This window comes from Oncorhynchus gorbuscha, linkage group LG10 (assembly GCF_021184085.1).
Source record: "Oncorhynchus gorbuscha isolate QuinsamMale2020 ecotype Even-year linkage group LG10, OgorEven_v1.0, whole genome shotgun sequence".
NCBI lineage: Eukaryota > Metazoa > Chordata > Actinopteri > Salmoniformes > Salmonidae > Oncorhynchus > Oncorhynchus gorbuscha.
The window spans coordinates 95202680-95230295 of record NC_060182.1 but is presented as its reverse complement, the minus strand read 5'-3'; the positions used below and the strand labels follow the sequence as shown (position 1 = coordinate 95230295).

The following is a 27616-nucleotide window of genomic DNA, read 5'->3' as shown; positions in this document are numbered from 1 at the left end:
CAGGTACCCACGTGCCTTCTCCTCATTGGTTATAACCACGTGGGTGACTGAAAGACGAACGAGGTCGGTGGAGGTAATGCACCTAATTTATGAAAGTTGCCAATTGCAATATAAAGTCCAGAGAAGAAAAAGCCTGGAAGGAGGAGAGATGACTAGAAACGATTCAGTTGACCGTTTAATGTGTGGATTAATTGTCGGAGTAGAGGACCTTGTGCATTTCAGGTAAAATAACAACTCAATGTTTATATCCCAGGACAAGTTAGCTAGCAACAGCAAGCTAGCTAAATAGGACAAATTAGCTAGCAACAGCAAGCTAGCTAAATAGGACAAATTAGCTAGCAACAGCAAGCTAGCTAAATAGGACAAATTAGCAAGCAACAGCTAGCAACAGGGGGGTCAGTCTCTGGAGAGCAGGCTTCCGACTTTCTGTAACTCTCTACTCTGGTGTCAGTCTAAGACATGTTGGTGTCTGAAAGCCTGTTTTAGTCGTGCTGTTTACCAAGCAGAGGAGGTAGGCCATGCTCCTCCCACCACAATGAGATGTACTGTTTACCAAGCAGAGGAGGTAGGCCATGCTCCTCCCACCACAATGAGATGTACTGTTTACCAAGCAGAGGAGGTAGGCCATGCTCCTCCCACCACAGTCTAGATGTACTGTTTACCAAGCAGAGGAGGTAGGCCATGCTCCTCCCACCACAATGAGATGTACTGTTTACCAAGCAGAGGAGGTAGGCCATGCTCCTCCCACCACAGTCTAGATGTACTGTTTACCAAGCAGAGGAGGTAGGCCATGCTCCTCCCACCACAGTCTAGATGTACTGTTTACCAAGCAGAGGAGGTAGGCCATGCTCCTCCCACCACAATGAGATGTACTGTTTACCAAGCAGGGGAGGTAGGCCAGGCTCCTCCCACCACAATGAGATGTACTGTTTACCAAGCAGAGGAGGTAGGCCATGCACCTCCCACCATAGTGAGATGTACTGTTTACCAAGCAGAGGAGGTAGGTAGGCCATGCTCCTCCCACCACAATGAGATGTACTGTTTACCAAGCAGGGGAGGTAGGCCATGCTCCTCCCACCACAATGAGATGTACTGTTTACCAAGCAGGGGAGGTAGGCCATGCTCCTCCCACCACAGTGAGATGTACTGTTTACCAAGCAGAGGAGGTAGGCCAGGCTCCTCCCACCACAGTGAGATGTACTGTTTACCAAGCAGAGGAGGTAGGCCATGCTCCTCCCACCACAGTGAGATGTACTGTTTACCAAGCAGAGGAGGTAGGCCATGCTCCTCCCACCACAGTGAGATGTACTGTACTCCCCATTGGAATGGCATGTCTGTTATGGCATCCAGACTGTGTTCAGATCCCAGAGGGTGTTTCTGATTACACTAGAGTACCACCGACCCTGACCAGTGTGGAGGCCCCCCCCCCCTCGTAACCCCCCTGCCCTAACCAGCCACAGCTCTCAGAGAGGGGCATGGGGGGGGGTTAAATAGCAGGAGGAATGCCATGTTCTGTCATTTAAATAGCAGGAGGAATGCCATGTTGTTCTGACATTTAAATAGCAGGAGGAATGCCATGTTGTTCTGTCATTTAAAGAGCAGGAGGAATGCCATGTTGTTCTGTCATTTAAAGAGCAGGAGGAATGCCATGTTGTTCTGTTATTTAAAGAGCAGGAGGAATGCCATGTTGTTCTGACATTTTAAAGAGCAGGAGGAATGCCATGTTGTTCTGACATTTTAAAGAGCAGGAGGAATGCCATGTTGTTCTGACATTTAAATAGCAGGAGGAATGCCATGTTGTTCTGACATTTAAAGAGCAGGAGGAATGCCATGTTGTTCTGACATTTAAAGAGCAGGAGGAATGCCATGTTGTTCTGACATTTAAAGAGCAGGATGAATGCCATGTTCTGTCATTTAAAGAGCAGGAGGAATGCCATGTTGTTCTGTTATTTAAAGAGCAGGAGGAATGCCATGTTCTGTCATTTAAAGAGCAGGAGGAATGCCATGTTGTTCTGACATTTAAAGAGCAGGAGGAATGCCATGTTGTTCTGACATTTAAAGAGCAGGAGGAATGCCATGTTGTTCTGACATTTAAATAGCAGGAGGAATGCCATGTTGTTCTGTTATTTAAAGAGCAGGAGGAATGCCATGTTGTTCTGTTATTTAAAGAGCAGGAGGAATGCCATGTTGTTCTGACATTTAAATAGCAGGAGGAATGCCATGTTGTTCTGACATTTAAATAGCAGGAGGAATGCCATGTTGTTCTGTTATTTAAAGAGCAGGAGGAATGCCTTGTTGTTCTGTTATTTAAAGAGCAGGAGGAATGCCATGTTATGTCATTTAAAGAGCAGGAGGAATGCCATGTTGTTCTGTTATTTAAAGAGCAGGAGGAATGCCATGTTCTGTTATTTAAAGAGCAGGAGGAATGCCATGTTCTGTCATTTAAAGAGCAGGAGGAATGCCATGTTCTGTCATTTAAAGAGCAGGAGGAATGCCATGTTGTTCTGTTATTTAAAGAGCAGGAGGAATGCCATGTTGTTCTGACATTGAAAGAGCAGGAGGAATGCCATGTTGGGGAGAGGGAGACAGGGAGAGGGACGGGGAGAGGGATGGGGACAGGGAGAGGGACAGAGACTGGGATGGGGACAGGGAGAGGGACAGGGACTGGGAGAGGGACAGAGGGGGGAGAGGGACGGGGAGAGGGAGAGGGCCGGGGAGAGGGACAGAGACGGGGAGAGGGACAGGGCCGGGGAGAGGGACAGAGACGGGGAGAGGGACGGGGGAGAGGGGAGAGGGAGGGGCCGGGGAGAGGGACGGGGAGAGGGACGGGGAGAGGGAGAGGGACGGAGACGGGGAGAGGGACAGAGACGGAGACGGGGAGAGGGACGGGGAGAGGGACGGGGAGAGGGACAGAGACGGGGACAGAGAAGGGGAGAGGGACGGAGACGGGGAGAGGGACGGGGAGAGGGACGGGGAGAGGGACAGAGACGGGGAGAGGGACGGGGAGAGTCAGAGACGTGGAGAGGGACAGAGACGTGGAGAGGGACAGAGACGTGGAGAGGGACAGAGACGTGGAGAGGGACAGAGACGGGGAGAGGGACGGGGAGAGGGACAGAGACTGGGAGAGGGACAGAGACTGGGAGAGGGACAGAGACTGGGAGAGGGACAGAGACTGGGAGAGGGACAGAGACTGGGAGAGGGACAGAGACTGGGAGAGGGACAGAGACTGGGAGAGGGACAGAGACTGGGAGAGGGACAGAGACTGGGAGAGGGACAGACATGGGGAGAGGGACGGGGAGAGGGACAGAGACTGGGAGAGGGACAGAAAGAGACCCATAGACCAGGGACAGAGAGAGACCCATAGACCAGGACAGAAAGAGACTCGTAGACCAGGGACAGAGAGAGACCCAGAGACAGAGAGAGACCCATAGACCAGGGACAGAGAGAGACCCATAGACCAGGGACAGACAGAGACCCATAGACCAGGGACAGAGAGAGACCCATAGACCAGGGACAGAGAGAGACCCATAGACCAGGGACAGAGAGAGACCCATAGACCAGGGACAGAGAGAGACCCATAGACCAGGGACAGAGAGAGACCCATAGACCAGGGACAGAGAGAGACCCATAGACCAGGGACAGAGAGAGACCCATAGACCAGGGACAGAGAGAGACCCATAGACCAGGGACAGAGAGAGACCCATAGACCAGGGACAGAGAGAGACCCATAGACCAGGGACAGAGAGAGACCCATAGACCAGAGAGAGACCCATAGACCAGAGAGAGACCTGGAGACAGAGAGAGACCCAGAGACCAGGGACAGAGAGACAGAGAGGAACCCATAGACCAGAGACAGAGAGAGACCTGTAGACCAGGGACAGAGTGAGACCCGTAGACCAGGGACAGAGAGAGACCCGTAGACCAGGGACAGAGAGAGACCCATAGACCAGGGACAGAGAGAGACCCATAGACCAGAGAGAGACCCATAGACCAGAGAGAGACCCATAGACCAGAGAGAGACCCATAGACCAGAGAGAGACCTAGAGACCAGAGAGAGACCTAGAGACAGAGAGAGACCCGTAGACCAGGGACAGTGAGAGACCAATATACCAGGGACAGAGAGAGACCCATATACCAGGGACAGAGAGAGACCCATAGACCAGGGACAGAGAGAGACCCATAGACCAGGGACAGAGAGAGACCCATAGACCAGGGACAGAGAGAGACCCATAGACCAGGGACAGAGAGAGACCCATAGACCAGGGACAGAGAGAGACCCATAGACCAGGGACAGAGAGAGACCCATAGACCAGGGACAGAGAGAGACCCATAGACCAGGGACAGAGAGAGACCCATAGACCAGGGACAGAAAGAGACCCATAGACCAGGGAGAAAGAGACGCATAGACCAGAGAGAGACCCATAGACCAGGGACAGAGAGAGACCCATAGACCAGGGACAGAGAGAGACCCAGAGACCAGGGACAGAGAGACAGAGAGGAACCCATAGACCAGAGACAGAGAGAGACCTGTAGACCAGGGACAGAGAGAGACCCGTAGATCAGGGACAGAGAGAGACCCGTAGACCAGGGACAGAGAGAGACCCGTAGACCAGGGACAGAGAGAGACCCGTAGACCAGGGACAGAGAGAGACCCGTAGACCAGGGACAGAGAGAGACCTGTAGACCAGGGACAGAGTGAGACCCGTAGACCAGGGACAGAGTGAGACCCGTAGACCAGGGACAGAGTGAGACCCGTAGACCAGGGACAGAGAGAGACCCGTAGACCAGGGACAGAGAGAGACCCGTAGACCAGGGACAGAGAGAGACCCATAGACCAGGGACAGAGAGAGACCCATAGACCAGGGACAGAGAGAGACCCATAGACCAGGGCCAGAGAGAGACGCATAGACCAGAGAGAGACCCAGGGACAGAGAGAGACCCATAGACCAGGGACAGACAGAGACCCAAAGACCAGGGACAGAGTGAGACCCGTAGACCAGGGACAGAGAGAGACCAATATACCAGGGACAGAGAGAGACCCATATACCAGGGACAGAGAGAGACCCATATACCAGGGACAGAGAGAGACCCATAGACCAGGGACAGAGAGAGACTCATAGACCAGGGACAGAGAGAGACCCATAGACCAGGGACAGAGAGAGACCCATAGACCAGGGCCAGAGAGAGACCCATAGACCAGGGCCAGAGAGAGACCCATAGACCAGGGCCAGAGAGAGACCCATAGACCAGGGCCAGAGAGAGACCCATAGACCAGGGACAGAGAGAGACCCATAGACCAGGGACAGAGAGAGACCCATAGACCAGAGAGAGACCAGAGAGAGACCTAGAGACAGAGAGAGACCCACAGAGACCAGCGACAGAGAGAGAGAGGAACCCATAGACCAGAGACAGAGAGACAGAGAGAGACCTGTAGACCAGGGACAGAGTGAGACCCGTAGATCAGGGACAGAGAGAGACCCATAGACCAGGGACAGAGAGAGACCCATAGACCAGGGACAGAGAGAGACCCATAGACCAGGGACAGAGAGAGACCCATAGACCAGGGACAGAGAGAGACCCATAGACCAGAGAGAGACCCAGAGACAGAGAGAGACCCAGGGACAGAGAGAGACCCATAGACCAGGGATAGACAGAGACCCATAGACCAGGGACAGAGTGAGACCCGTAGACCAGGGACAGAGTGAGACCCGTAGACCAGGGACAGAGAGAGACCCATAGACCAGGGACAGAGAGAGACCCATAGACCAGGGACAGAGAGAGACCCATAGACCAGGGACAGAGAGAGACCCATAGACCAGGGACAGAGAGAGACCCATAGACCAGGGACAGAGAGAGACCCATAGACCAGGGACAGAGAGAGACCCAGAGACCAGGGACAGAGAGACAGAGAGGAACCCATAGACCAGAGACAGAGAGAGACCTGTAGACCAGGGACAGAGTGAGACCCGTAGATCAGGGACAGAGAGAGACCCGTAGACCAGAGAGAGACCTAGAGACAGAGACCCATAGACCAGGGACAGAGAGAGACCCAGGCACCAGAGACCGATAGAGACCCAGGCACCAGAGACAGATAGAGACCCAGGGACAGAGCGAGAGATACAGAGACCCAGAAACAGAGAGAGACCCAGACGGATGGATATATTGATGGATGGATGGATGGATATATTGATGGATGGATGGATATATGGATGGATGGATGGATGGATGGATGGATATATTGATGGATGGATGGATGGATGGATGGATGGGCATATTGATGGATGGGCATATTGATGGATGGGCATATTGATGGATGGATGGATGGATAAATTGATGGATGGATGGATATATTGATGGATGGATGGATATATGGATGGATGGATGGATGGATGGATGGACATATTGATGGATGGATATATTGATGGATGGATGGACATATTGATGGATGGATGGATGGATGGATATATGGATGGATGGATGGATGGGCATATTGATGGATGGATGGATGGACATATTGATGGATGGATATATTGATGGATGGATGGACATATTGATGGATGGATATATTGATGGATGGATGGACATATTGATGGATGGATGGATGGATGGATGGATGGATGGATGGATGGGCATATTGATGGATGGATGGACAAATTGATGGATGGATGGATGGATGGACATATTGATGGATGGATCAATGGATATATTGATGGATGGATGGATCAATGGATATATTGATGGATGGATGGATCAATGGATATATTGATGGATGGATCAATGGATATATTGATGGATGGATGGATGGATGGATAAATTGATGGATGGATGGATATATTGATGGATGGATGGATGGATGGGCATATTGATGGATGGATGGACATATTGATGGATGGGTGGATGGGCATATTGATGGATGGATGGACATATGGATGGATGGATGGATATATGGATGGATGGATATATGGATGGATGGATATATGGATGGATGGGTGGGCATATTGATGGATGGATGGATGGACATATTGATGGATGGATGGATGGACATATTGATGGATGGATGGATGGACATATTGATGGATGGATGGATGGACATATTGATGGATGGATGGATATATGGATGGATGGATATATGGATGGATGGATATATGGATGGATGGATATATGGATGGATGGATGGATGGATGGATAAATTGATGGATGGATGGACATATTGATGGATGGATGGACATATTGATGGATGGGCATATTGATGGATGGATGGATAAATTGATGGATGGATGGATAAATTGATGGATGGATGGATATATTGATGGATGGATAAATTGATGGATGGATGGATATATTGATGGATGGATATATTGATGGATGGATGGATATATTGATGGATGGATGGATATATTGATGGATGGATGGGCATATTGATGGATGGATGGGCATATTGATGGATGGATGGACAAATTGATGGATGGATGGGCATATTGATGGATGGATGGACAAATTGATGGATGGATGGGCATATTGATGGATGGACATATTGATGGATGGATGGATGGGCATATTGATGGATGGATGGATATATTGATGGATGGATGGATATATTAATGGATGGATAAATTGATGGATGGATGGATATATTGATGGATGGATATATTGATGGATGGATGGGCATATTGATGGATGGATGGGCATATTGATGGATGGATGGACAAATTGATGGATGGATGGGCATATTGATGGATGGATGGACAAATTGATGGATGGATGGGCATATTGATGGATGGACATATTGATGGATGGATGGATGGGCATATTGATGGATGGATGGATGGATATATTGATGGATGGATGGGCATATTGATGGATGGATGGGCATATTGATGGATGGACATATTGATGGATGGGCATATTGATGGATGGGCATATTGATGGATGGATGGGCATATTGATGGATGGATGGACATATTGATGGATGGATGGATGGGCATATTGATGGATGGACATATTGATGGATGGGCATATTGATGGATGGATGGATGGATGAGCATATTGATGGATGGATGGATGGGCATATTGATGGATGGATGGACATATTGATGGATGGATGGACATATTGATGGATGGACATATTGATGGATGGGCATATTGATGGATGGATGGATGGGCATATTGATGGATGGGCATATTGATGGATGGATGGATGGGCATATTGATGGATGGATGGACATATTGATGGATGGATGGACATATTGATGGATGGATGGACATATTGATGGATGGATGGATGGGCATATTGATGGATGGGCATATTGATGGATGGATGGATGGGCATATTGATGGATGGATGGATGGGCATATTGATGGGTGGATGGATGGGCATATTGATGGATGGATGGATGGGCATATTGATGGATGGATGGATGGATGGGCATATTGATGGATGGATGGATGGGCATATTGATGGATGGGCATATTGATGGATGGATGGGCATATTGATGGATGGATGGATGGGCATATTGATGGATGGACATATTGATGGATTGGCATATTGATGGATGGATGGATGGATATATTGATGATGGATGGATGGATGGATGGATAAATTGATGGATGGATGGATGGGCATATTGATGGATGGACATATTGATGGATTGGCATATTGATGGATGGATGGATATATTGATGGATGGATGGATGGATATATTGATGGATGGATGGATATATTGATGGATGGATGGATTGGCATATTGATGGATGGATGGATGGATGGATGGATATATTGATGGATGGATGGATTGGCATATTGATGGATGGATGGATGGGCATATTGATGGATTGGCATATTGATGGATGGATGGATGGGCATCTTGATGGATGGACATATTGATTGATTGGCATATTGATGGATGGACATATTGATGGATTGGCATATTGATGGATGGATGGGCATATTGATGGATTGGCATATTGATGGATTGGCATATTGATGGATGGATGGATGGATATATTGATGGATGGATGGATGGATATATTGATGGATGGATGGATGGATATATTGATGGATGATGGATGGATGGATATTGATGGATGGATGGATGGACATATTGATGGATGGATGGATGGACATATTGATGGATGGATGGATATATTAATGGATGGATGGATATATTAATGGATGGATGGATGGACATATTGATGGATGGATGGATATATTGATGGATGGATGGATATATTAATGGATGGATATATTGATGGATGGATGGACATATTGATGGATGGATGGACATATTAATGGATGGATGGGCATATTGATGGATGGATGGGCATATTGATGGATGGATGGATATATTGATGGATGGATGGATATATTGATGGATGGATGGATGGATGGGCATATTGATGGATGGATGGACATATTGATGGATGGATCAATGGATATATTGATGGATGGATGGATGGATGGACATATTGATGGATGGATGGATGGACATATTGATGGATGGATGGATATATTAATGGATGGATGGATGGACATATTGATGGATGGATGGATATATTGATGGATGGATGGATATATTAATGGATGGATGGGCATATTGATGGATGGATGGATATATTGATGGATGGATGGATGGATGGGCATATTGATGGATGGATGGACATATTGATGGATGGATCAATGGATATATTGATGGATGGATGGATGGACATATTGATGGATGGATGGATATATTGATGGATGGATGGATGGATGGGCATATTGATGGATGGATGGGCATATTGATGGATGGATGGGCATATTGATGGATGGGCATATTGATGGATGGATGGATGGATATATTGATGGATGGATGGATATATGGATGGATGGATGGATGGGCATATTGATGGATGGATGGATATATTGATGGATGGATGGATATATTGATGGATGGATGGATATATTGATGGATGGATATATTGATGGATGGATATATTGATGGATGGATGGATATATTGATGGATGGACATATGGATGGATGGATGGACATATGGATGGATGTATATACAGTGGGGCAAAAAAGTATTTCGTCAGCCACCAATTGTGCAAGTTCTCCCACTTAAAAAGGTGAGGCCTGTAATTTATCATAGGTCCACTGCAACTATGACAGACAAAATGAGAGAAAAAAAAATCCAGAAAATCACATTGTAGGATTTTTTATGAATTTGTAACCCAGGGGTCCCCAAATTCCATTCAGCCGTGAGCGGATGGTCGAGGGGGGGGGGGGTCGGAACATAGTTGTTACGAATCCCTTTTGGCCCGACAGTCTAGGGGGGATGGTAATGAGACCCGTAACATAAACTCATGCAAATTATTATTGTGACAAAGTAAAAGTGTGCACGAAATAACCACGACAACAGAAATCTACCGTCAAACTCTAGGTTTATTTATAAACACACGGTAATTGGGGGAGCAGGAAAAAAGGGCTGAGCTGGACCCAAGGAAAGAAACAATAAATATACAAAAACACACCCCTAAGCTAGACTAGCCTACTTTAACAACAGCTAACTAACTAACCAAAAATACAGTGGGTGGTCCGCCCAGTTCTACCTAGTGTATTTAACAAAGTTCACCTACGGGTAGTGTATGCCCATGGGCGACTTGTCTTGGTTTCCCCCTTTTCCCACCAGCAATCAAACACAAACACCATAAACAAAACCAATACTCACAGGTGATGACAAAGTGCTATGAGGTGCTTAAACAAAAGAGAGGTTAAGACATAAAGCGAGAGTGAAATACAGAGACCTACAGACATGGCATTTACAGAGAGATTGAGCTGAGCTAGAGATCTAGAACAAACAAATGGTGGGGTTTTTAAACCATGGGGAAGGAACTGTGATAGGTCAGGAAATAGGAGGAGGTGTGTCTTCTGATTGATGATTGATTGTTGACTGATTGGGGAGTGATGGTTTTCACCTGTGAGGGGAGAAGGAGAGAAAAGAAACACACACACAGGATACACACACACACAGGATAACTGTATCCGTAACAATAGTAATAAATCATTTGTACACTGCAAATTGACCGCAATAATCCCAAACGGATACAGTATTTGACCTAAACAGAATGATTTCAAACCTCGATAACATTCGATCACATGTATGTCTTCTCTTTACGCGTAGGAACAGATTTACTACTGATTATGTCTTTGTCACGAATATTACCGAAGGTGACTCCCCTTCTTGTTCGGGCGGAGCTCGGCGGGGTCGTCGTCTCCGGTCTACTAGCTATCACCGATCCGTTGTTCTGTGTTCCTTTGGTTTTGTCTGATTGGTATCACCTGTTTCTTGTTTGGTTGTTAGGTGGGGTTATATATAGTTTGTTCAGCCCGCTTCTGTTTCGTGCGGGCTTGTTCGTCTGTTTTTGTGTTAGAGTGTATGTTGTTTGTATTTCCGGGTTTTCGCGCTGTCCGTTAATATTTCTGTTCATTTGTTTTAATACTTTTGTTCATGTATTTTGTTCCTGGACATTAAAGCGTGTTGTTTTTCCCACATCCTTTTGCTCTCTGCGCCTGACTACACACCTCTTCACATATTTTACGTAACAGTCTTTTAGCTCTAACAACAAACATTTATAATTTTCTTTTTTTTACTCAGAAAACTTTGTGGCGCCAAATAAAATCCCCCGCTGGCCTGTTGAGGAAACGCTGCTCTCAGCAGTCTGTCGACGAGGTATGAGAGAGAGGAAACGCTGCTCTCAGCAGTCTGTCGAAGAGGTATGAGAGAGAGGAAACGCTGCTCTCAGCAGTCTGTCGACGAGGTATGAGAGAGGAAACGCTGCTCTCAGCAGTCTGTCGACGAGGTATGAAGAGAGAACGCTGCTCTCAGCAGTCTGTCGAACGCTGCTCTCAGCAGTCTGTCGACGAGGTATGAGAGAGAGGAAACGCTGCTCTCAGCAGTCTGTCGACGAGGTATGAGAGAGAGGAAACGCTGCTCTCAGCAGTCTGTCGACGAGGTATGAGAGAGAGGAAACGCTGCTCTCAGCAGTCTGTCGACGAGGTATGAGAGAGAGGAAACGCTGCTCTCAGCAGTCTGTCGACGAGGTATGAGAGAGAAACGCTGCTCTCAGCAGTCTGTCGAGGTATGAGAGAGAGGAAACGGTCTCAGCAGTCTGAGTATGAGAGAGAAACGCTGCTCTCAGCAGTCTGTAGACTGCTCTCAGCAGGTATATGAGAGAGGAAATGCTGCTCTCAGCAGTCTGTCGATGAGGTATGAGAGAGAGGAAACGCTGCTCTCAGCAGTCTGTCGACGAGGTATGAGAGAGAGGAAACGCTGCTCTCAGCAGTCTGTCGACGAGGTATGAGAGAGAGGAAACGCTGCTCTCAGCAGTCTGTCGACGAGGTATGAGAGAGAGGAAACGCTGCTCTCAGCAGTCTGTAGACGAGGTATGAGAGAGAGGAAACGCTGCTCTCAGCAGTCTGTCGACGAGGTATGATGGCGAGGTATGACGGCTTTTGGTTTAGTTTCCCCGGCACTGTTTCCAAATGCTAAAGTTTTTGTAATCGGGTCCGTTTTTAAAGCGAATTGCGATTTCAATACATTTTTTCAATGTCTAATGTGTAGTCATGTGATGTGAGTTGTCCATCCTAAAAGACCATCAGATACCGAGGGGGGGGGGGTATTTTGAGAGAAACGCAAACACAAAAAAGGCCAATTCATGTTTAATTCAGTGTGGCCTCTCATTATCTTCTGGGGTGGAAATGAAAAGGTTGTTTGATGATCTGTGAAAGAGATGGATGGGAGAGATAGGAAAGAGAGAGAAAAAGAGAGAGTATGGGTTTTGTCTAGAGAGGTGAGAATGGTCACACACACGGTGGAAATCTGGTCCGTGAGAGACCAGTTCAGAGGAAGTCAGTGTACTGAATTGATTTCCTTTTTTCACCCTCTCTCTCTCTCGCTCTGTCTCTCGCTCTCTCTCTCGCTCTCTCTCTCGCTCTCTCTCTCCTCTCTTTCTCTCTCTCTCTCTCCTCTCTTTCTCTCTCCTCTCTTTCTCACCCTCTGTTGAGCCTGGAGTGATGACTCAGGAATTCTCAAGGTTTTCATTTTCAAGCTGTTGAGTCTTGTGGCTGTCTGTCTGTCTGCCTGCTGCCTGCCTGCTGCTGTCTGCCTACCTGCTACTGTCTGCCTACCTGCTGCTGTCTGCCTACCTGCTGCTGTCTGCCTACCTGCTGCTGCCTGCCTGTTGCTGTCTGCTTGCTGTCTGCTTGCTGTCTGCCTACCTGCTGCTGTCTGCCTACCTGCTGCTGTCTGCCTACCTGCTGCTGTCTGCCTGCTTTCTGGCTGCTGTCTGCCTACCTGCTGCTGTCTGCCTACCTGCTGCTGTTGTCTGCCTAGCTGTCTGGCTGCTGATGTCTGTCTGTCTACTTGCTGTCTGCCTGCTACTTGCTGTCTGCCTGCTACTTGCTGTCTGCCTGCTGTCTGGCTGCTGATGTCTGTCTGTCTACCTGCTGTCTTCCTGCTACTTGCTGTCTGCCTGCTACTTGCTGTCTGCCTGCTACTTGCTGTCTGCCTGCTACTTGCTGTCTACCTGCTACTTGCTGTCTGCCTGCCTGCTACTTGTCGGTCTGTCTACCTGCTGTCTGCCTGCTGTCTGCCTGCTGATGTCTGTCTGTCTACCTGCTGTCTACCTGCTGTCTGCCTTCTACTTGCTGTCTGCCTGCTACTTGCTGTCTGCCTGCTACTTGCTGTCTGCCTGCTACTTGCTGTCTGCCTGCTACTTGCTGTCTGCCTGCTACTTGCTGTCTACCTGCTACTTGCTGTCTGCCTGCCTGCTACTTGTCGGTCTGTCTACCTGCTGTCTGCCTGCTACTTGCTGTCTGCCTGCTGTCTGGCTGCTGATGTCTGCCTGCTACTTGCTGTCTGTCTGTCTTCCTGCTGTCTGCCTGCTGACCTGGTTTATAGCTCCTCTCTCCTGTACCATCTGATCAGAAACTTCTGGAAGCTGAACACTCACTAACCTATAATGATGGTATCTAGCCTGGTGTCAGATCCGTTTGTGCTGTCTTGCCAACTCCTATCTCCTATAGTCGACAATGTTTGCAAGACAGTACAAACAGATCTGGGACCAGGCTATTTATGATGAATCTAAGGGCAGATCCTCTTGTCTGTCCTAAACTGTTCAGACCTGCTGTGGCAGTGATTAGGTGTGTTTGTTTAACCTTACCTATCCTGCCCGAGTGGGTATATTTTGCACATTTGAGACCATTATTTAGGTCAAACAAATGCACCCACTTAGTTGGCTCTGTGATCTAAGCTTTGGCTGGGACTGCCTCCTATCCTAGGCTGTTATCCCAGAATACTCTCTGTGTTCTCCTCCTCCCCACCTATTGCGTTTTCATGGCAGGATTTCTCTCTTTCAATTCAATTCAATGGGTTTTTATTGGCATGGGAAAACACATGTGACTCACCACCTGGATAGGGTCTTATGTAGCCAAATTTGAATTTCTGTTTTTTTTTTTTTAACATTAGATAAAAGTAGAGACTCAGAGCTACAAAATGGTATATCATACACTGTATTTGAGGAAACAATGGGATGGTTGTTCTGCTTTGGTGTTCTTTGGCACGGTGACTATGGTATCTGTTGGAAACATGTAAGTGTTACAGACTCAGCCAGAGACAAGTTGAAAATGTCAGTCAAGACAGTTGCCAGTTCAAGTCCTGGTAATACGTCTGGTGCTGTGGCCTTGTGAATGTCGACTTGTTTAAAGGTCTTACTCACAATCGGCTACGGAGAGCGTGATCACACAGTCGTCCGGAACATCTGGTGCTCTCATGCATGCTTCAGTGTTGATTGCCTCGAAGCGCGCATAGAAGTAATTTAGCTCGTCCGGTAGGCTCGTGTCACTGGGCAGCTCGCGGCTGGGTTTCCCTTTGCTGCAGTATCTAGGTCTGGGTGATGTAGCAGTATCTAGGTCTGGGTGATGTAGCAGTATCTAGGTCTGGGTGATGTAGCAGTATCTAGGTCTGGGTGATGAATTTCCATCCAGGATTTATCCAGGTGTTTCACCACAAATGCTCCGTCTACTGCTTCTGTTTCGCCCGTGTGTCACTGGGCCATGGCTCCTGCAGACCTCCTCTCCCTTGGGGACAAAGCCAGGCTACTGGTACTTTTAATCTGGCATTGACATAACAATGGCTAACTGTGAACTTCTCACAAAACAACTGTTTTGATGATGTAGAGGTTGTTGATTCTGAGCCCTCATTGTAAGGGTGTATACTAGAGGTCGACCGATTATGATTTTTCAACACCGATACCGATTATTGGAGAACCAAAAAAAAAAGAGGATACCGATTTAATCTGCCGATTTTTTGAAAACATTTATTTATTTGTACATTTACATTTACATTTAAGTCATTTAGCAGACGCTCTTATCCAGAGCGACTTACAAATTGGTGCATTCACCTTATGACATCCAGTGGAACAACCACTTTACAATAGTGCATCTAAATATTTTAAGGGGGGGTGAGAAGGATTACTTTATCCTATCCTAGGTATTCCTTAAAGAGGTGGGGTTTCAGGTGTCTCCGGAAGGTGGTGATTGACTCCGCTGTTTTGGCGTCGTGAGGGAGTTTGTTCCACCATTGGGGAGCCAGAGCAGCGAACAGTTTTGACTGAGCTGAGCGGGAACTGTACTTCCTCAGTGGTAGGGAGGCGAGCAGGCCAGAGGTGGATGAACGCAGTGCCCTTATTTGGGTGTAGGGCCTGATCAGAGCCTGGAGGTACTGAGGTGCTGTTCCCCTCACAGCTCCGTAGGCAAGCACCATGGTCTTGTAGCGGATGCGAGCTTCAACTGGAAGCCAGTGGAGAGAGCGGAGGAGCGGGGTGACGTGAGAGAACTTGGGAAGGTTGAACACTAGACGGGCTGCGGCGTTCTGGATGAGTTGTAGGGGTTTAATGGCACAGGCAGGGAGCCCAGCCAACAGCGAGTTGCAGTAATCCAGACGGGAGATGACAAGTGCCTGGATTAGGACCTGCGCCGCTTCCTGTGTGAGGCAGGGTCGTACTCTGCGGATGTTGTAGAGCATGAACCTACAGGAACGGGCCACCGCCTTGATGTTAGTTGAGAACGACAGTTTGTTGTCCAGGATCACGCCAAGGTTCTTAGCGCTCTGGGAGGAGGACACAATGGAGTTGTCAACCGTGATGGCGAGATCATGGAACGGGCAGTCCTTCCCCGGGAGGAAGAGCAGCTCCGTCTTGCCGAAGTTCAGCTTGAGGTGGTGATCCGTCATCCACACTGATATGTCTGCCAGACATGCAGAGATGCGGTTCGCCACCTGGTCATCAGAAGGGGGAAAGGAGAAGATTAATTGTGTGTCGTCTGCATAGCAATGATAGGAGAGACCATGTGAGGTTATGACAGAGCCAAGTGACTTGGTGTATAGCGAGAATAGGAGAGGGCCTAGAACAGAGCCCTGGGGGACACCAGTGGTGAGAGCGCGTGGTGAGGAGACAGATTCTCGCCACGCCACCTGGTAGGAGCGACCTGTCAGGTAGGACGCAATCCAAGCGTGGGCCGCGCCGGAGATGCCCAACTCGGAGAGGGTGGAGAGGAGGATCTGATGGTTCACAGTATCGAAGGCAGCCGATAGGTCTAGAAGGATGAGAGCAGAGGAGAGAGAGTTAGCTTTAGCGGTGCGGAGCGCCTCCGTGATACAGAGAAGAGCAGTCTCAGTTGAATGACTAGTCTTGAAACCTGACTGATTTGGATCAAGAAGGTCATTCTGAGAGAGATAGCGGGAGAGCTGACCAAGGACGGCACGTTCAAGAGTTTTGGAGAGAAAAGAAAGAAGGGATACTGGTCTGTAGTTGTTGACATCGGAGGGATCGAGTGTAGGTTTTTGTAATAATGACAATTACAACAATACTGAATGAACACTTATTTTAACTTAATATAATACATCAATAAAATCAATTTAGCCTCAAATAAATAATGAAACATGTTCAATTTGGTTTAAATAATACAAAAACAAAGTGTTGGCACATTTTATTTTCTTCTCCATGTAAAAATGTTAAAAAGCTAACGTTTAAGTTCCTTGCTCAGAACATGAGAACATGTGAAAGCTGGTGGTTCCTTTTAACATGAGACTTCAATATTCCAAGGTATGAGGTTTTAGGTTGTAGTTAATATAGTTTTTATAGGACTATTTCCCTCTATAACATTTGTATTTCATATACCTTTGACTATCGGATGTTCTTATAGGCACTTTAGTATTGCCAGTGTAACAGTATAGCTTCCGTCCCCCCCTCGCCCCTACCTGGGCTCGAACCAGGAACACATAGACAACAGTCACACTCTAAGCATCGTTACCCATCGCTCCACAAAAGCCGCGGCCCTTGTAGCGCAAGGGGAATAACTACTCCAAATCTAAAAGCGAGTGATGTTTGAAACGGTATTAGCGCACACCACCCAGCTAACTAGCTAGCCATTTCACATTGGTTACACCAGACATTAGGCTGATAGGCTTGAAGTCATAAACAGCGCTGTGCTTGCGAAGAGCTGCTGGCAAAACGCATGAGAGTGCTGTTTGAGTGAATGATTACGGGCCTGCTGCTGCTCAGTCAGACTGCTCTATCAAATCAGACTTAATTATATCATAATAACACACAGAAATACATCATTAATCATTAATATGATCAAATCTGGAAACTATCATTTCGAAAACAAAACGTTTGTTCTTTCAGTGAAATGGAACCGTTTGGTATTTTATCTAACGGGTGGCATCCATCAGTCTAAATATTCCTGTTACATTGCACAACCTTTAATGTTATGTCATACAGTGGAGAGAATAAGTATTTGATACACTGCCGATTTTGCAGGTTTTCCTACTTACAAAGCATGTAGAGGTCTGTAATTTATATCATAGGTACACTTCAACTGTGAGAGACGGAATCTGAAACAAAAATCCAGAAAATCACATTGTATGATTTTTAAGTAATTAATTTGCATTTTATTGCATGACATAAGTATTTGATACATCAGAAAAGCAGAACTTAATATTTGGTACAGAAACCTTTGTTTGCAATTACAGAGATCGTCCTTCTTCCTCCTCCAAACCCCGCGAGTGGAGTTTAGACCAAAAAGCTCTATTTTTGTCTCATCAGACCACATGACCTTCTCCCATTCCTCTGGATCATCCAGATGGTCATTGGCAAACTTCAGACGGGCCTGGACATGTGCTGGCTTGAGCAGGGATACCTTGACGGCGTAGTGTGTTACTAATGGTTTTCTTTGAGACTGTGGTCCTAGCTCTCTTCAGGTGATTGACCAGGTCCTGCCGTGTAGTTCTGGGCTGATCCCTCACCTTCCTCATGATCATTGATGCCCCACGAGGTGAGATCTTGCATGGAGCCCCAGACCGAGGGTGATTGACCATCATCTTGAACTTCTTCCATTTTCTAATAATTGCACCAACAGTTGTTGCCTTCTCACCAAACTGCTTGCCTATTGTCCTGTAGCCCATCCCAGCCTTGTGCAGGTCTACAATTTTATCCCTGATGTCCTTACACAGCTCTCTGGTCTTGGCCATTGTGGAGAGGTTGGAGTCTGTTTGATTGAGTGTGTGGACAGTTGTCTTTTATACAGGTAACGAGTTCAAGCAGGTGCAGTTAATACAGGTAATGAGTGGAGAACAGGAGGGCTTCTTAAAGAAAAACTAACAGGTCTGTGAGAGACGGAATTCTTACTGGTTGGTAGGTGATCAAATACTTATGTCATGCAATAAAATGCAAATTAATTACTTAAAAATCATACAATGTGATTTTCTGGATTTTTTGAAGTGTACCTATGATAAAAATTACAGACCTCTACATGCTTTGTAAGTAGGAAAACCTGCAAAATCCGCAGTGTATGAAATACTTGTTCTCCCCAATGTAATTACGTAAAATTCTGGCAAATTAGTTCGCAATGAGCCAGGCAGCCTAAACTGTTGCATATACCCGACTCTGCGTGCAATGAACGCAAGAGAAATTAAACAATTTCACCTGGTTAATATTGCCTGCTAAACTGGATTAGTAGTTATAACTAGTGATTATGATTGATTGTTTTTTTTATAAGATAAATGTAATGCTAGCTAGCAATTTACCTTGGCTTCTACTGCATTCGCGTAACAGGCAGGCTTCTCGTGGAGTGCAATGGTTAGAGCGTTGGACTAGTTAACTGTACGGTTGCAAGATTGGAGCCCCTGAGCTGACAAGGTGAAAATCTGTCGTTCTGCCCCTGAACAAGGCAGTTAACCCACCGTTCCTAGGCCGTCATTGAAAATAAGAATGTGTTCTTAACTGACGTGCCTAGTTAAATAAAGGTATAAAAATATACAATTAAAATAAATAAAAAATCTGAAATCGGCGCACAAAAATACCGATTGTTATGAAAACTTGAAATCGGCCATACACACTAGACACACTATTGTCACACTGGGGTTAGTCGAAAAACAGTAACACACACAGACACACACACACACACACACAGAGACACACACACACAGAGACACACACAGAGACACACACACACACAGAGACATACACACACACACACACAGAGACACAAAAAAAATTATAAAAATAAAATAAAATACAAATAAAAAATCTGTTCCAAACTGAGTGGGAACAGTGTGGAGAGAAGGAGGAGGGGGGGAGGAGAGGGCCAGCCAGGCTGTGGGTTCCATTGTGTTCTGCTGGACACTTCTACACATTCTCAGCATTCTGAACAGTATCCTCAACATTCTGAGGGCCCCAGCTCTGAGCATTCTGAACAGTATCCTCAACATTCTGAGGGGCCCAGCTCTGAGCATTCTGAACAGTATCCTCAACATTCTGAGGGGCCCGGCTCTGAGCATTCTGAACCGTATCCTCAACATTCTGAGGGGCCCAGCTCTGAGCATTCTGAACAGTATCCTCAACATTCTGAGGGGCCCGGCTCTGAGCATTCTGACCAGTATTCTCAACATTCTGAGGGCCCCAGCTCTGAGCATTCTGACCAGTATTCTCAACATTCTATGGGTCCCAGCTCTGAGCATTCTGAACAGTATTCTCAACATTCTGTGGGCTCCAGCTCTGAGCATTCTGAACAGTATTCTCAACATTCTGAGGGCCCCAGCTCTGAGCATTCTGACCAGTATTCTCAACATTCTGAGGGCCCCAGCTCTGAGCATTCTGACCAGTATTCTCAACATTCTGAGAGCCCCAGCTCTGAGCATTCTGACCAGTATTCTCAACATTCTGAGGGCCCCAGCTCTGAGCATTCTGACCAGTATTCTCAACATTCTGTGGGCTCCAGCTCTGAGCATTCTGACCAGTATTCTCAACATTCTGAAGGCCCCAGCTCTGAGCATTCTGACCAGTATTCTCAACATTCTGTGGGTTCCATGGTTTCTGGTTCAGTGTAGCGTGGCTGTAGTTACTACTCTAGTGGATTGTGGTTGCAGCAATGTACTTGCTTGCGTGGAGGCCTGGAGTCATACCAGGGAAATAGGTCAACACAGATCCTCTTGTGAAATGAATAGGATCACATGTGTTATATATTTGGCTCAAATATGATGTAGCTTATGGAACACTTATAAGCCTCACTGTGAGAGAAAACATTAACCTAAAACTAAACGATATTGGATGAGATGGCATCAATTTCTGAAGATTATACAAACTCATACAGTAACTTAACAACAATCACCTTTTTAGGGTTGCAAAATCCAGATAACTTTACCACGGTTTTCCAGAAATCCCAGTTGATGGATTCCTGGATTTCCTGTTTATTCCCTTCTAATTCCAGGAATCTTCCAATTAGAAAGTTACTGGAATTTTGCAACCCAAATTAATTAGTTTCATAACTGGGATAAATGGTGCTGTAGGGCGATCGGCATGCGAGCAGAGGCCTGGGAGTAGAGTATAAAACACTTAGATGAGAACTAAGTGTGTGTGTGTGTGTGTGTGTGTGTGTGTGTGTGTGTGTGTGTGTGTGTGTGTGTGTGTGTGTGTGTGTGTGTGTGTGTGTGTGTGTGTGTGTGTGTGTGTGTGTGTGTGTGTGTGTGTGTAGAGCAGTGTACGGTTTAAGACAATGTGAGCCTTTATTGGGTAGTTTGTTGTGCCCATTGTGGCTTGCTGAGGTTCTTGGGACTCTGTGGGCTGTTTTGAGACAGAAAAACATTGGTGGTGTTCTAAATGGTACCAGTATTCCCTTCATAGTGCACTACTTTTGACCAGAATGGCACCCTATTCCCTTCATAGTGCACTACTTTTGACCAGAATGGCACCCTATTCCCTTCATAGTGCACTACTTTTGACCAGAATGGCACCCTATTCCCTTCATAGTGCACTACTTTTGACCAGAATGGCACCCTATTCCCTTCATAGTGCACTACTTTTGACCATAGACCAATTGGTGAAACAATAGGGGATAGGGTGCAATTTGGAACTTGCGCAATGGCGCCCTGGTCAAAATAGTGCACTGTACAGGGGTTAGGGTCCGATTAGGAACTCAGACATTGTGTGTTGAGGAGAAAGACCTCACTTCAGCTGTCTGCCGGTCTTATCCTTCCGACCTGTTGTTGTCACACAAAACACACACACAGTTATGCATTGCTATCCTTGTGAGGACCAAAGAATTGATTCCCATCCAAAATCCTATATCCCCTAACACTCAAATCAAATTGTATTGGTCACATATACATGGTTAGCAGATGTTAATGCGAGTGTAGCCAAATGCTTGTGCTTCTAGTTCCGACAGTGCAGTAATATCTAACAAGTAATCTAACAATTCCCCCAACAACTACCTAAAACACACAAATCTAAAGGGGTGAATGAGAAGATGTACATATGAGTATATGGATGAGCGATGCCCGAGCGGCATAGACCAGATGCAGTAGATACAGTATATACATGTGATATGAGTAATGTAAGATATGTAAACATTATTAAAGTGGCATTATTTAAAGTGACTAGTGATCCATTTATTAGTGTCCAATGATTGGGTCTCAAGTGTAGGCAGCAGCCTCTGAGTTAGTGGTTGCTGTTTAACAGTCTGATGGCCTTGAGATAGAAGCTGTTTTTCAGTCTCTCGGTCCCAGCTTTGATGCACCTGTACTGACCTCGCCTTCTGGATGATAGCGGGGTGAACAGGCAGTGGCTCGGGGGGTTGTTGTCCTTGATGATCTTTATGGCCTCCCTGTGACATCGGGTGCTGTAGGTTTCTTGAAGGGCAGGTAGTTTGCCCCCGGTGATGCGTTGTGCAGACCGCACCACCCTTGCCTTGCGGTTGAGGGCGGTGCAGTTGCCGTACCAGGCGGTGATACATCCCGATAGGATGCTCTCGATTGTGAATTGGTTAAAGTTTGTCAGTGTTTTAGATGACAAGCCACATTTTTGTCAACCTCCTGAGGTTGAAGAGGCGCTGTTGCGCCTTCTTCACCACACTGTCTGTGTGGGTGGACCATTTCAGTTTGTCTGTGTTGTGTACGCCAAGGAACTTAAAACTTTCCACCTTCTCCACTGTTGTCCCTTCGATGTGGATAGGGGGATGCTCCCTCTGCGTTTCCTGAATTCCACCATCATCTCCTTTGTTTTGTTGATGTTGAGTGAGAGGTTGTTTTCCTGACACCACACTCCCAGGGCCCTCACCTCATCCCTGTAGGCTGTGTCGTCATTGTTGGCAATCAGGCCTACTACTGTTGTGTCGTCTGCAAACTTGATGATTTGATTTGGAGGTGTTGCCACGCAGTCGTGAGTGAACAGAGAGGAGAGGGCTGAACACACACCCTTGTGGGGCCCCAGTGTCGAGGGTCAGCAAAGTGGAGCTGTTGTTTCCTACCTTCACCACCTGGGGGCGGCCCGTCAGGAAGTCCAGGACCCAGTTGACAGGGCGGGGCTGAGACCCAGGTGAGCTTGGAGGGTTCTATGGTGTTGAATGCTGAGCTTGTAGTCAATGAAAAGTGTTCTTACATTGGTATTCCTCTTGTCCAGATGGGATAGGGCAGTATGCAGTGTGATGGCGATTGCGTCATCTGTGGACCTGTTGGGGCGGTATGCAAACTGAAGTGGTTCTGGGGTGGCCGGTCAGGTGGAGGTGATATGATCCATGACTGGTCTCTCAAAGCACTTCATGATGACAGAAGTGAGTGCTATGGTGCTATAGTAATTTAGTTATCTTTGCCTTCTTGGGTACATGAACAATGGTATCCATCTTGAAGCATGTGGGGACAACAGACTGGGATAGGGAGAGATTGATATGTTCGTAAACACACCAGCCAGCTGGTCTGCGCATGTTCTGAGGACGTGGCTAGGGATGCCGTCTGGGCCGGCAGCCTTGCGAGGGTTGACGCGTTTAAATGTTTTACTCACGTCGGCCACGGAGAACGAGGGGTTTGGGACGCATTCTTTGGCACTGTATTATCTTCAAAGCGGGCAAAGAAGTTGTTTAGTTTGTCTGGAAACGTTACGTCGGTGTCCGTGACTTCCTGTAGACCCTGCCACATACAGTGGGGCAAAAAAAGTATTTAGTCAGCCACCAATTGTGCAAGTTCTCCCACTTAAAAAGATGAGGCCTGTAATGTTCATCATAGGTACACTTACACTATGACAGACAAAATGAGAAAAAAAATCCAGAAAATCACATTGTAGGATTTTTAATGAATTTATTTGCAAATTATGGTGGAAAATAAGTATTTGGTCACCTACAAACAAGCAAGATTTCCGGCTCTCACAGACCTGTAACTTCTTCTTTAAGAGGCTCCTCTGTCCTCCACTCGTTACCTGTATTAATGGCACCTGTTTGAACTTGTTATCAGTATAAAAGACACCTGTCCACAACCTCAAACAGTCACACTCCAAACTCCACTATGGCCAAGACCAAAGAGCTGTCAAAGGAGAATTTCCAAGGGGTGTACTGTTTTGTGTGTGTGTGTGTGTGTGTGTGTGTGTGTGTGTGTGTGTGTGTGTGTGTGTGTGTGTGTGTGTGTGTGTGTGTGTGTGTGTGTGTGTGTGTGTGTGTGTGTGTGTGTGTGTGTGTGTGTGTGTGTGTGTGTGTGTGTGTGTGTGTGTGTGTGTGTGTGTGTTAGAATTGCTTTTTGATATGTTGTATATAGTTATAGGTCATTTCACCAATTCAGCCACTTGGGTACATTTGGGCAACTTGACTTCATGCTAAATGTCATGTAGCTCACCCATTCCTGAAGTTATCAGTCTGAAACGTTGCACACCTACAGTTGCCCTCTTGTGTCATCCATCAAAATGATCTCCAGCATCCTATCCGACTGTGTGGCTATTCTAGTACATGTGAAAGATGATACTCAAACAATAAAAAACAGAAAACGTAGGCTCTTTCTTTTCTTCCACCAGATCTACTGTGTTATATTCTCCTACATTCAATTAACATTTACACAAACTTCAGAATGTTTCCATTCAAATGATACCAAGAATATGCATATCCTTGCCTCTGGGGCTGAGCTACAGGCAGTTAGATTAGGGTATGTCTTCTGCCTCTGGGGCTGAGCTACAGGCAGTTAGATTAGGGTATGTCTTCTGCCTCTGGGGCTGAGCTACAGGCAGTTAGATTAGGGTATGTCTTCTGCCTCTGGGGCTGAGCTACAGGCAGTTAGATTAGGGTATGTCTTCTGCCTCTGGGGCTGAGCTACAGGCAGTTAGATTAGGGTATGTCTTCTGCCTCTGGGGCTGAGCTACAGGCAGTTAGATTAGGGTATGTCTTCAGGCGGAAATTGAGAACAAAGGGATGCAGCCATAACAGGTTAATGAGAAATTTGTGGAGTGGTTGAAAAACTAGTTTTAATGACTCCAACCTAAGTGTATGTAAACTTCCGACTTCAACTGTACAACTACATTGAAAACAGGAAATAGGCCTAAAATATTAAAGATAAGATCCGAAAAGAATACAAAACAGGAGGATTTTTAAATTTTTTAAATTTTATTTAACCTTAGTTGTAAACAAAATGGAGTCGTGGTTCAAAGCTTTTTTTAAATGCCATTGCAAATAAATAAATACAGCTATTTTGAAAACAACATGAGGCCTAGGCATTAGATAAGAGCCCAGAGTAATAAATCAGTAGGCTGGGGGGCTAGGAACCAAAACACTCGCATTTGCGACCCTTTGACTTAGAGCGTGACACATTTTCTTCTTGGTTGCTAGGGTGACAGTAATGATTATTTTTACTTTTTTGTGTTCGTTTTTGGTTCACAATGTGCTTATTTTTTCAAACAGTAATGTGCCAACTGACCAAAAATAAACCACATGAAAGTATCTGCCTGTCCCTGTTTTGCTATCGGCTGCTAAGTGAGCCTACTGTAGACAGAAGAAATAGAGGTCTAATAAGCTCAACCATATGACCGTTGTGTGAAAAATACAGTTTTCAAACTGTTGTTCTAGTTAACATACAGCCGGAAGGAACTATTGGATATAAGAGCAATGTCAACTTACCAACATTACGACCAGCAATACAACTTTCCCGAAGCGGATCCTCTGTTCGGACCACCACCCAGAACAAAGGTTCTAATCCCAGTAGCCGACCCAAAACAGACCCGCTCAGTTTATAATGTGTTCTAATCAGTTGCAATTTTAGCATATAAATCTTGGTGGGGCAAACTAACAATATTTTCTTTAGATGCATGCCAGCAAACCCACTACACAACACAACACTAAACAATACATTAATTGCACTATAACGGTGACAAACGGTGCCCACAAACTGTTAAACCTACATAAAGCTGTCCCAAAAGCCCCAACACCTTACCACTGCTACACCTGGCTATCAGATGAGCCTTGTCTGGCAGCCTCATTTACTGCCTTCAATTGAGATGTACAAACTATGGCATAAGGGGACGACGAGTCGGTAAGAAGCAATCCGTACTTTCGATTTAGACATCAATGAGCGAGCTAGGACGGACGTAGTCAACTATTTGTTCAGCACCTTTTGAAATGTATCAGTGACAGAATTCAGAACATGGGCAGTTCTTACAATGTTCTTCCTGTACACCAAGTCAGAACCGTAGGATAAATAAAGGGGGCATACAAGCATATAATGAAAGCTCTTACAATATTCAATGATTACATTTCTCTAAAACAGGCTATAGGCTACATCGGCACCACCAAGTCAGAACAGTAGGTGAAATTAGGAGGGCAAACGGCACCAAAGTATTAGGGTGAGGCACATGGACTACGGACAGCTTACTACACAACATACACTTAGTATTACTTCCTTAGCGACAGTATACACATCTCCCTGGCATATTACATCATTTATGCAGCAGCATGTAAGACATTTTTGGACCTTGTTGTGCTGTACTCACTTGAACAAGAAGGTGGTGTGGTGGTTCTTCGTGGCACAAATCTTGTCATCAAACTTTGTCATTCTCTGAAATGAAGTGAACTCTGAAGTGAACTCTGAAGTGAACTCTGAAGTGAACTCTGAAGTGAACTCTGAAGTGAACTCTGAAGTGAACTCTGAAGTGAACTCTGAAGTGAACTCTGAAAAAAAAACAAGGTCAAATCGTGATGACATCAGTGATCTTCAGGTCGTAGAAAGAGGCCCGAGCTCCCAACTTTGGATGCCCATTCAAAGGGTGTTTTCCCATTCGGAGTTCGTTTTTTGCCGAGTTCTGAGTTTCAAGTTGTTTTGAGCACAGCAAAAGTTATGCTGGATTGACACAATGGCCAATGTTGAATGTTTATCCTTTTAAGTTTATCCTTGAATAGCAGGCTAGTGGCTGCTTTGCAATGCTTACAGTTAGCCACTGATTCCTTCCAAACCACTCATTGTTGAATTTGCGATTTCCAACTTGTTGTGTAATGTTTATGTCCAATGAACGATAAAAATCCCCAATATGTTTTATCTAGAGTTTCCCTAGATTATTTTTCTTCATATGACAAGGATTTGCCAGTAGATTGTCGACTTGATTCATGATGATGACTGCTAGCTTGCTAGCTAAGATTTTGAAAGTATGATGTCCAATCAAACCTGCTGTAGATATAACATGATTTGACGTCATTTTATCTGTGGCCAATGAGTCTTCTTGGATGGGCACTTCTAATGTAACTCTATGGCAGCACCCAAGGGGCTTGAATTTTCGAGCTCTCCCCTTAAATTTGGCAGTGATGTAGTGTCATGAGTGACAGAACACTGAGCCAATCACGGCACAACTAGAGAACATTATATTGTATTAATGCCCCCACACTAGAAAGACGGGGCTCAAAACAGTGGGGGGTTGCCACTGGTTCTAACATGTGTTTTAATGTGTTCTAATGTGTTCTGTGTTCTAACATGTGTTTTAATGTGTTCTAATGTGTTTTAATGTGTTCTAATGTGTTATGTGTTCTAACATGTGTTCTAATGTGTTCTAATATGTTTGAATGTGTGTTTTAATATGTGTTTTAATGTGCGTTTTAAAATGTGTTCTGTGTTTTAATGTGTTGTAATGTGTGTTTTAGTGTGTTTTAATGTTTGAATGTGTGTTTTAATGTGCGTTTTAAAATGTGTTCTGTGTTGTAATGTGTGTTTTAATATGTAATTCTATGGTGTTGTGCCTCCACGGTCATTCTAGGAATCTAACATCAATCCCAGTTAAATGACAGCTTGGAA

At 45.9% G+C, this 27616-nt stretch overlaps 1 protein-coding gene across 4 annotated transcripts in view; it reads left to right on the top strand.

Moving 5' to 3' along the window:
• The window catches only part of LOC124046790 (phosphofurin acidic cluster sorting protein 2-like), a 127916-nt gene that overhangs the window by 63637 nt on the left and 36663 nt on the right, over nucleotides 1-27616 (top strand). Inside the window, exon 1 of one of the 4 annotated variants that reach the window (XM_046367544.1) lies at nucleotides 12254-12480. The exons of the other annotated variants lie outside the window; for them this stretch is intronic. Within the exon in view, the coding sequence (XP_046223500.1) occupies nucleotides 12470-12480 (11 nt within the window). The 5' untranslated portion in view covers nucleotides 12254-12469. Of the gene's footprint in view, nucleotides 1-12253; nucleotides 12481-27616 lie in introns of those variants that run through there. 4 annotated transcript variants of the gene reach the window in all.